Below are 12,015 nucleotides of genomic sequence, written 5' to 3'. Positions count from 1 at the left end.
ACTCATGCAGTTATATAAGGCTACTTGTTTGAGGTGACCTCACTGAAGGCACAGCAAATCAAATAGTGACTCAGCTGCTCGATAGTAACATTTTCACTGCAAATTCTCATCGTTATCAATGTAATGTGTAAAATAGTGAAATCATTTATCACATGCAAAATCAACAGTTGTCTTTAAATTAACAATGATCAATTTTATTTTTGAAGGGGAAGATTCGACCTGGCTAGTGTGATAAATACCACTGTCTGTTTGGACTTTTAAAAGACATTCATTAAAGTTCTGCATGAAATGCTGCTCGTTAAGTTCAAGTGAGACAATTCAGAAATTACAGAATGAGTGGACTAGGTGAATGGCTAAAATTGTTGCAGAAGAAATTCAATGTAAGCAAGTGTGAGGTTATGCATTTTGGACCAAAAAAGCATAGAGAAGAGTATTTAATAAATTGAAAGAGATTAGGTACAGTGGATGTTCAAAGAGACTTGGGGATTCAGGTGCATATGTCCTTCAAATTCCAGGAACAAGTGCAGAAAATAATCACAAAGGCGAATGGGATGCTAGCTTTTCTATCTCGAGGATTGGAATATAATGGCACTGGGGGTTATGCTACAGTTATACAAAATCTGGTTATATCTCACTTGGGAGTATTGTGAGTAGTTCTGGACACCACATCTTATGATGGATATTTTAGCCTTGGAGGGAGTGTAACTTAAGTTTACAAAAATGATACCTGGATTACAGAGATTGAGATACCAGGCAAGATTACTCAAATTAGACCTGTTTTCACTAAAATTTAGAAGGTTAAGGAGTGATCTGATAGAAATATTCAAGATATTAACAGGGAAAGATAGGGTAAATCTATTTCCACTGGTTGGAGATTCTAAAACTAGGGGGCATACTCTAAACATTAGGGCTAGACTGTTGAGGAGAGATGTTAAATAGAACATAGAAAACATAGAAAATACAGCACAGAACAGGCCCTTCGGGCCACGATGTTGTGCCGAACCTTTGTCCTAGATTAATCATAGATTATCATTGAATTTACAGTGCAGAAGGAGGCCATTCGGCCCTTTGCGTCTGCACCGGCTCTTGGAAAGAGCACCCTACCCAAACTCAACACCTCCACCCAACACCAAGGGCAATTTTGGACACCAAGGGCAATTTATCATGGCCAATCCACCCAACCTGCACATCTTTGGACTGTGGGAGGAAACCGGAGCACCCGGAGGAAACCCACGCAGACACGGGGAGGACGTGCAGACTCCGCACAGACAGTGACCCAAGCCGGAATCGAACCTGGGACCCTGGAGCTGTGAAGCAATTGTGCTATCCACAATGCTACCGTGCTGCCCTTAAGAACAAATAAATCTACACTATATCATTTTACCGTAATCCATGTACCTATCCAATAGCTGCTTGAAGGTCCCTAATGGTTCCTACTCAACTACTTCCACAGGCAGTGCATTCCATGCCCCCACTACTCTCTGGGTAAAGAACCTACCTCTGACATCCCCCCTATATCTTCCACCATTCACCTTAATTTTATGTCCCCTTGTAATGGTTTGTTCCACCCGGGGAAAAAGTCTCTGACTGTCTACTCTATCTATTCCCCTGATCATCTTATAAACCTCTATCAAGTCGCCCCTCATCCTTCTCCGCTCTAATGAGAAAAGGCCTAGCACACTCAACCTTTCCTCGTAAGACCTACTCTCCATTCCAGGCAACATCCTGGTAAATCTTCTTTGCACCTTTTCCAAAGCTTCCACATCCTTCCTAAAATGAGGCGACCAGAACTGTACACAGTACTCCAAATGTGGCCTTACCAAAGTTTTGTACAGCTGCATCATCACCTCACGGCTCTTAAATTCAATCCCTCTGTTAATGAACGCGAGCACACCATGGGCCTTCTTCACAGCTCTATCCACTTGAGTGGCAACTTTCAAAGATGTATGAACGTAGACCCCAAGATCTCTCTGCTCCTCCACATTGCCAAGAACTCTACCGTTAACCCTGTATTCCGCATTCATATTTGTCCTTCCAAAATGGACAACCTCACACTTCTCAGGGTTAAACTCCATCTGCCACTTCTCAGCCCAGCTCTGCATCCTATCTATGTCTCTTTGCAGCCGACAACAGCCCTCCTCACTATCCACAACTCCACCAATCTTCGTATCGTCTGCAAATTTACTGACCCACCCTTCAACTCCCTCATCCAAGTCATTAATGAAAATCACAAACAGCAGAGTACCCAGAACTGATCCCTGCAGTACGCCACTGGTAACTGGGATCCAGGCTGAATATTTGCCATCCACCACCACTCTCTGACTTCTATCGGTTAGCCAGTTCGTTATCCAACTGGCCAAATTTCCCACTATCCCATGCCTCCTTACTTTCTGCAGAAGCCTACCATGGGGAACCTTATCAAATGCCTTACTAAAATCCATGTACACTACATCCACTGCTTTACCTTCATCCACATGCTTGGTCACCTCCTCAAAGAATTCAATAAGACTTGTGAGGCAAGACCTACCCCTCACAAATCCGTGCTGACTATCCCTAATCAAGCAGCGTCTTTCCAGATGCTGAAAAATCCTATCCTTCAGTACCCTTTCCATTACTTTGCCTACCACCGAAGTAAGACTAACTGGCCTGTAATTCCCAGGGTTAACCCTAGTCCCTTTTTTGAACAGGGGCATGACATTCGCCACTCTCCAATCCCCTGGTACCACCCCTGTTGACAGTGAGCACGAAAAGATCATTGCCAACGGCTCTGCAATTTCATCTCTTGCTTCCGATAGAATCCTTGGATATATCCCGTCAGGCCCGGGGGACTTGTCTATCCTCAAGTTTTTCAAAATGCCCAACACATCTTCCTTCCTAACAAGTATTTCCTCGAGCTTACCAATCTGTTTCACACTGTCCTCTCCAACCATATGGCCCCTCTCATTTGTAAATACAGAAGAAAAGTACTCGTTCAAGACCTCTCCTATCTCTTCAGACTCAATACACAATCTCATGCTACTGTCCCTAATCGGACCTACCCTCGCTCTAGTCATTCTCATATTTCTCACATATGTGTAAAAGACCTTGGGGTTTTCCTTGATCCTACCCGCCAAATATTGTTCATGCCCTCTCTTAGCTCTCCTAATCCCTTTCTTCAGTTCCCTCCTGGCTATCTTGTATCCCTCCAATGCCTTGTCTGAACCTTGTTTCCTCAGCCTTACATAAGTCTCCTTTTTCCTCTTAACAAGACATTAAACCTCTCTTGTCAACCATGGTTCCCTCACTCGAGCATCTCTTCCCTGCCTGACAGGGACATATTAAGGACACGTAGTACCTGTTCCTTATGTTAGGAAGAACTTCTTCACTCAGAGGGTGGTAAAGGTTTGGAACTCTCTCCCACAAACAGTTGAAGCTAGATCAGTTGTTAATTTAAAATTTGAAGTAGATAGATTTTTGTTAAGCAAAAATATTAAGGGATATGGGCCAAAGGCCCATATGGAATTAGGGATATGGAATTAGGTCACAGATCAGCCATGATCTCACTGAATGGCAGGGGAGGCTCGAGGGGCTGAATGGCCTACTCCTGTTCCTACTTTCCTAATGAGTTATACAAAGCATGCGAGTAAGTCAACGAGTGGTAGATAAGAGAGGTGATCTTACAGTAGTATAAAAGGGTAAATGGTATGGAAGAGGTTCATTTGAAATATAGCAGGAGTCTAGGCCGAGGGGCAATTAATAAAAGGTAATTTCAGAACTCGGGACATTCTCTGAAAGAACTGTCAGCCAATGTAGCAGCAGCAAAAACACCAAAACCATTTAAGAAACAATTACAACAGGAAATGCAGCTCAATGTGGATGGAAAACGTATGATGGGTTAAATGGCCCAAATGAGCTGATGTCTTTGTAAAGATACAGACAAATCAAATAGTTAATTCTGAAGGTATTTTGACAGACAGTGCGCAGTACAATAATTATAGAACAGCCAAAGGGACATTGAAAAACATTTTGGTTGCAGTTTCTCAGCCTCAGTAATTAGCGTTTATTCAAATATTCCAAGGTCAGCAACAACACCTCATTCAAGTTTTCAGCATCAGTAGCTAACTCCGTATTTCAGCTGAACATTGATAGTTAATTTGTCCATTTTAAATGTCCTAAAGTATGTCAATGACAAAGTACTAAACCGAGATATAGATTACTCTCTCAAACCAGTTCTTTACTAGGACAATGGATTGTCCTCATTGGCCTGGAAGAATATAGAGCTCTAGTTTTATTTTTCCATTTCATTTTAAATTCCAGAAAGCTTTATAAAATAAGCAACTTTATTTTCTGATAATGCTACACCGTAGCTCTGAAAGGGGAGCAGATGTAAAAAAAAAAAGTAACATGTAAGGGAAAGGAAATGAGACCAGTGGGTGATTTTTTTCAGAGAGCAAGTACAAATGTGAGAGAATGGACTCATCTGCATGCAAAATTCTACACTACTACAACTTCCATTTGTATAGCTCTTTGCAGAGAAACATTTACCAAAGTATCGACGGAGGAACAACGGAATGAATGCCCACTCTAACAAAATAAATTATGGATAGCATTAGATCCAAAGAGGAACCATACAAAGTTGCTGGAAAAAGTAGCAAGCTTGAAGATTCGGAGCAGTTTAGAATTCAGCAAAGGAGGACCAAGAGATTGATTAAGAGGGGAAAAATAGAGTATGAGTAAACTTTTAAGTAACATAAAAGTAAAAGCTGCTATAAGTATCTAAAAAGGAAAAGATTAGCAAAGACAAATGTAGGTCCCTTACAGTCCGAAATAGGAGAATTTATAATAGACAGCAAGGAAATGGCGGAGTAATGAAACAACTACTTTAGTTCTTCATGGGGGAAGACAAATAATGTCCCAGAAATGCCAGGGAACCAAGCGTCTAATGCAAAGGAGGAATTGGAAAATAGTATTGCTTCAAAAATAGTGTTGGAGAAATGAATGGGACCAGAAGCCGATAAATATCCAATGCCTACCAATCTACATCCCAGGGTACTAAATGTGGGAGCAATGGAATGGCCTCAGTGGATGCATTGATTGTCATCAAATTTTGTAGATTCTGGAACAACCCCAGCAGATTGGATTGCTTTTTAAAAGGGGAGGGAAAAAACAGGGAATTTCACCTCACATCAGTAGGAGGGAAATGTTACAACTATTATAAAGGATGTGACAACAGGGCACTCAGAAAATATCAACAGCAATAAACAAAGTCAACATGGGTTTATGAAAGGGAAATCATGTTTGACAAGCCTACTAGAATTTTTTGAGGATGCAACCAGCAGAATAGATAAGGGAGAACCAGTGGATGTTGTGTATTTAGATTTTCAGAAACATTTTGATGAAGTGCTACATAAGAGTTTAGTGTGCAAAATTAAAGCACGTGGGGCAATATGTTGGCATGGATTAAAAATTGGTGAGTAAACATTAAACATAGAGTAAGAATAAATGGGTGAACCTGTGGAATTCTCTACCACAGAAGGCTGTGAAGGCCAAGTACTGAATATATTTAAGAAGGGAGTAGATATATTTCTAGACTCGGAAAGGCATCAATGGGTATGGGGAGAATGCAGCAGTATGGCTCTGAGATAAAGGATCAGCATGATCATATTGAATGGTGGAACAGGCTCGAAGAGCCAAATGACCTACCCCTGTTCCTATTTTCTATCTTTTGATGTCTCTATATTTTTTGATGGAACATGTCCACAGACTTGGGTGAAGAGATGGGTTTGCATGAGTTTCTAACAGAAAGAGGAGTTCTAGATAATACACCGAGTTGGTAGAATGATACAGTACCTAATGAACGTGTGCATCCCTTGTACCTGCGGAGTGCTTTTCAGCACACTCAGGGTCTTTGGCAATGGTTGTGCTTGGTGGGCAGATGCCAAGGTTGCCCTGAAGTAGTACAGCAAGGAAAACGGTGTTATTGAACATCATCTCAACAAATAACAAAACTCTCAGATTAAGTTTGCTTCTTAGATTATGCAAATAGCTAGAAAGCAGCAGGAAGGTTTTAATAGATCAATTTGTGACTTCTGAGTGAATTAAATGTTACACCTTTACTTACAACCAATTCAATTGGTGCAAATTTGGATAAAAAACACAGAATATATTGGAAGAATAACTAAGAAGCAAACTGAATTTTTCAATCAAATATTGTACATTTTAGCCCAATCACTAAAAGCAAAGCTGCAGTTTTAAAAAATGATGGTTGGGGATGGGGGGGGGGGGCGTGGCGAGCGAAATTTGGTGATCAGTGGAAAGCTAGTTATATCAGATCAGCTACATGTCAGTTGACTTTCTCGATCCTATTATGAAAATGAATATTAGGGGAGGGGTTTATGAGGTTGCCAATGTTATATCGCCCATTTTTTATCAACCCCCAAAGTTAAAACTATTCTCTGTGCCTTTAACCTCTTTTTGTCATTTTCTAAAGGTATTTAGACAGCTTCTGTCCTCAGACATGTTCTAAAACATTAACATTGATGTATGAGACAAAGGGATTTAAAATATGTTTCTTTGTCATCTTCTGGAAGACGAGAAGTTAAGTACTCCAATTTTATTGGTCCTCTTGCTTTCAAGTAAAGCAAATTCTGAATGTTCCAAACTGATGACCTAAATACTGAACATTATCAGCAATTAAACCTCTGCAAACTTCTCATCATTAGCCTTTACTTTCATGGCCAATCATGTAGGTGTAAACAATGGGCTGGATTTAGTTATTCTGACATGGATCAGGTACTTAAGTGACCAGCGTCAGGCCTTTCCTGGGATTTGGGACCACAGGTGTAGAAATCCTGGCCAATCAGAGGTCAGCAACTCGCCATTGCCCATTAGCACCACTGGGAATGAAGGCTGTTGCTAGTAACACACACAGGGATAGGCCTAGAATCAATGAGGTACCAAGGCCATAGGGGAATGGGGACAGAATGGGAGTCACGGAGGGAATCACCAGTCAGGTGAGGCGAGCATAGCATAATGACCATCAAGTGGCTCGCTTTGAGCCTAAATAGCTAACTGGCTTATTCCCCATGTCAAGACTATTCCCATGTGACTCAATGTGGGTCAGGTTTCCCACTGGCAGGAATGGGATGTGCAGCCTCCTCCGTGAAAATGCTGGCCTGCGCTCGCTGGTGGGCTCCATTAAATGCAGACCGACATTTCCCCAGGGCCTTTGAGGAACAGTTTTGTTTAAGTATTCTCAGAAACTGGTCTTTTGAGTGTTCTTTTCCTGCTGCCTTGAAGACGTAAAGAAAACAGTGGGTTTTACAGTTTAATGTCATAGTCTTTGATTCCTGCTTCCTTTACATTGGGATTTGTATTGGTGGTTGGGTGAAATAGGAGCAGCAAATAACCCATACATTCCCCTGAGCCTGCTCCACCATTCAATTAGATCACAGTTGATCCTTGCCTCTGACTTCTTTTTCTCAACCTATTCCATATCCCATAATTAACTTCGTATCTAGTAACCTACCAAGCTAAATCGTCAAGATACTCAAAAACTGTGCATCCCTCTGGCTTTGAGATTCCAAGCATTTGTGACCATGAGAAATTTCTCCTCACCTTACTGCTAATTGCCTTACCCTTTATTCAGACACTTTGGCTTCTAGTTCTAGTCTAGTCTCCAGTTGGTGAGGTAGCCTCTGAGCATCAACTCACTCAAGCATTCTCAAATATTTTCTGGCCTGGACCTTTCAGCTGTAATGATGGTGAAATTGTCAGATTGTTGTCATCAAAAGTGTGACACTTACAGCAACTCCTGGCATCTGCAGCTAAATGCAGAAGTCGGAAGTTGCTGTCACTGATTCCCTGCATGCACCTTCTAGGGTCGGCTGTCGAAGACCCTGCAGAGGGAAATCTGCTGTGAGCATTTGAATTGGTGTGAATTTCCACATTTTTAGTCTCACCTTATTGTGTGAGATATACTGATGGTTTTAAAGGCATACGAAGTTCAGAATTACTGCTGGGAAACCTGACTGGTCCTGAAATACTAATTTTACATTTGTGGAGTGTCAAATTTCTCCATTGTGAATAAGTTTCCATAGATTTCTAATATAATAAAAAATATTTTTTCCAAATTTATGATATTTCAGTGCCTGCTTAAAACTTGAATGTTCATCCCAATCTTTATTGTGCTTTCTGTAAAATGATTAAAAAATTAAGGATAATAAGTGCATTTTACTTTGTGGATTGCTGCAATGTGATTGTCTGCTTAGCCTGCTTGATGACAATACAACCAGAGATCTTCTGTAGTTGGCTCTAGAATCAAATTAACATCGGAGAAGATGAAATCCATACCACAGTGACTGGTGGATCTTTGTGGGTACCTATTTTCAAGGTCAGAAGTGCTGTCACTTTATAACTGACCACAGATCTGGGTCATCAATTTCTTTTAAAAAAAATATTTTTATTCTCCTTTTTCACATTTTCTCCCAAATTTACACTCACCAATAATAAACAATAAGCAGTAATGAATATAATGTCAATCCCCATATCAACAACAATCCCTAAACAACTGCCAACATAAACAAATAACAAAAAGGAATCAGGAATCACCCATAGTCACCATGAACACAGTCAGTCCCCCTCCCCCTCCCCAGCTCTCCCAACCTCCCCCACACTAATGTTCGATGTTATCCAATTCTTGAAAGTGCATAATGAATAACGCCCATGAATTGTAGAACCCTCCATCCTTCCCCTCAGTTCTGACTTAACCTTCTCAAGAGTCAAGAATTCCAACAGGTCCTCTCTCCACTCCAGGGCACAGGGTGGAGAGGTTGATCTCCATCCCAACAGACGATCAATGAGACGAAGGCTACAACATCTGCCTCCGCACCCGATTCCAACCCCGGCAGGTCCGATACCCCGAATATGGCCACCCGACGGCCTGGGTCCAGTTTCACGTGTACCACTTTAGAGATTACCCTAAAAACCTCCTTCCAGTAATCCTCCAGCTTTGGACAGGACCAAAACATATGAACGTGATTTGCCGGCTCATCCTCGCCCTTGTGAGTTGTGCTCTATATACCACCTTCAGCTGTACCATCCCCAACCTCGCACACGAGGAGGAGGCGTTCACTCTCTGGAGCACCTCACACCAGAACCTCTCCGCCATACCCTCTCCCAACTCTCCTCCCACTTTCCTATGATCCCTTCCAGTGGTGCGTTATCCTCTTCCAAAATAGCCCCGTAAACCGCCAACACTACCCCCTTCTCCAGTCCCCTTGTCGTCAGCACCTCCTCCTGTAATATGGAGACCGGCTGCACCGGGAAGCTCTGTATCTCCTTTCTGGCAAAATCTCAAACCTGCATGTATCAACACACTTCCCCCTGCTCCAGCCCATACTTCGATTCCAGCTCCTTCAATCCTGCAAACCAACCCCCAAGAAACAAATCTTTTAGTGTCTTAATCCCCTTCTCCTCCCATTTCTGAGAATTTCTGTCCCACTTCCCTGGCTCAAATCGGTGGTTCCCCCGAATCGTCATTTCCCTTGACCCTGCCCCAACCCGAAGTGTTGGCGAAACTGCCTCCAAATTCTCAATGAAGCTACTTTTACCGGACTCCTTGAGTATTTCCCGGGGCCATCGGGAGCGGCGCTGTTGCTAGCGCCTTCAATCCTGACCCCCTACACAGACTCTCCTCCATTCTGACCCACTGGGAATCAACCCCTCTGACCCAGCTCCGCACCTTCTTCACATTCGCTGCCCAGGAATGACACATCAGGTTCGGAAGACCCAAACCCCCTGCCTGCCTTCCTCTCTGTAGTAGCACCTTTCTAACTCTCGTCACCTTCCTTCCCCTCTATGAACGAGGTAATCTTTCCTTCAATCTGTCTAAAAAATGCCTTTGGCAGGAACATTGGCGGGCGTTGGAAAATAAACAGAAATCGCGGCAACACGTTCATTTTAACTGCCTGTACCCGACCCGCCAGTGACAGAGGGAGACCATCCCACCTTGCCAGATCAGCTTTCACTCATCCCACCAAACTAGAAATGTTGTACCTATGGAGCCCCCCCCCCCCCCACCCCCCAATCCCGAGCAACCTGCACCACCAGCTATCTAAAGTGTGTCTCTGCCTTACGGAATGGCATCCCCCACACCCCTGCCCCCACCCCCGGCCGAGGCACCACAAATTACTCACTTTTGTCTAGATTTGATTTGTACTCCGAGAAAGATCCAAACACCCGAAGCAGCTTTAATATTCCCCCTATTGACACATTTGGTTTGACACGTATAACAAATCATCGGCTTATGAGGACACCCTATGCTCTATCCTCCCCACACTATCCTTTACCATATCCCTGAACTTCTTAATGCGATATCCAATGGCTCAATCGCGAGTGCAAACAGCAGTGGGGACATAGTCCCATGGTGGAGAGAAAAGTATCTCGAGCTGATGTTATTTGTGCGGACACTCTGGATCATCAATTTCAATCAGGTCGCTTCACATTCTACTCGAGTGTCTCTTGATATGACAACCTCCCACCGTAGGAATTAATCTACTGAACCTCCGTTGTATTCCCCCCTCAGATGAGCAAATCTGTCCTTTGGCAAGGAAACCAGAATTGTGCAGTTGTCCAGGTATGCTCGCCACAAAGTCCTATGTAATAGCAACAAGATTCCCTTACACTTATACTTCACCCCCTAGTATTAAGATCTAACATACATTTGCTTTCCTAATTGCTTGCAGTAACTACACAACGTTTTTGTGATTTTTGTTCATGGACACCTGAATCTCTTTGTATACCAACAGCCTCTCATGGTTTAAGAAACAATTTGCATTTCTATTCTTCGCACCAATCCAGGTAATTTTACATTTCCCACATTATTTTTTTTAAAAATTTGAAGTACCTAATTATTTTCTTTTTCCAATTAAGGGGCAATTTAGCATGGTCAATCCACCTACCTTGCACATCTTTGGGTTGTGGGGGTGAGACCCACGCAGACACAGGGAGAATGTACAAACTCCACACGGACAGTGACCTGGGGCCGGGATCGAACCCGGGTCCTCGACGCCATGAGACATCAGTGCTAATCATTGTGCCACCGTGCTGCCCCAACATTTCCCACATCATACTCATGATGTAGAACAACACCAAGTGTGCATCCTATTGTAAGGGAGAGCTATATCAGATGACCCTAGTTAGTGGTCCTGAGGTTAATATGCTAAAATAACAGATGCATAATTCAATATGATAGCCCAGGAATTATTATAAATGATCTAAAATTTTAACTCTTAAAAATGGCAAAAATGTTTTCACTGATATTTTAGTGGAATATTTGAACCAGTTTATTTTAAATGGGTTAACACTTCTGTTAAAATAGTGAACTGAGATAATATAATAATCTTTATTGTCACGAGTAGGCTTACATTAACACTGCAATGAAGTTACTGTGAAAATCCCCTAGTCGCCACATTCTGGTGCTTGTTCGGGTACACGGAGGGAGAATTCAGAATGTGCAAATTACCCAACAGCACGTCTTTCGGGATTTGTGGGAGGAAACCGGAGCAGCCGGAGGAAACCCACGCAGACACAGGGAGAATGTGCAGACTCCGCACAGACAGTGACCCAAGCCAGGAATTGAACCTGGGACCCTGGCGCTGTGAAGCAACAATGCTAATCACTGTGCTACCATGCTATGAGACAAACACATTAGATGTTTCTTAACACTCACTGTCAATTTTGTGCTATTATTCATGACATTCAGGCGATCCACATTCCTACTTTTACATTAAAATTGATTAAATTTTTAAACAGCACTTAATTAGCTTATTAATTTGTAACTATGGACACAATTAAAACCTTAGACAGGCTAGTGGACTACTTACCTCCTCAAAATCACTGTTAACTCGTATAACATAGTCAAAATAATCAAAGTGCAGATTAAATTAAACCTGTACTTCTTAATTGAATTGTGGAATCCCTGATAGAAATGTCAGTCTTAATTCAACTGATATTGGCAGTTGCTGGCCAATTATT

General features: G+C 42.4%; 1 protein-coding gene across 5 annotated transcripts in view; it reads right to left on the bottom strand.

Moving 5' to 3' along the window:
- Window positions 1–12,015, bottom strand: part of LOC140428432 (uridine-cytidine kinase-like 1) — a 163,304-nt gene that overhangs the window by 28,027 nt on the left and 123,262 nt on the right. For all 5 annotated transcript variants that reach the window (XM_072514877.1, XM_072514873.1, XM_072514875.1 and 2 more), the window contains exon 9: window positions 5,830–5,928. In XM_072514877.1, coding sequence (XP_072370978.1) covers window positions 5,830–5,928 — 99 coding nt within the window. The remainder of the gene's footprint in view (window positions 1–5,829; window positions 5,929–12,015) is intronic.

Source organism: Scyliorhinus torazame, chromosome 8 (genome assembly GCF_047496885.1).
Source record: "Scyliorhinus torazame isolate Kashiwa2021f chromosome 8, sScyTor2.1, whole genome shotgun sequence".
Taxonomy (NCBI): Eukaryota; Metazoa; Chordata; class Chondrichthyes; order Carcharhiniformes; family Scyliorhinidae; genus Scyliorhinus; species Scyliorhinus torazame.
This window is presented reverse-complemented; position numbering and strand designations above follow the sequence as displayed.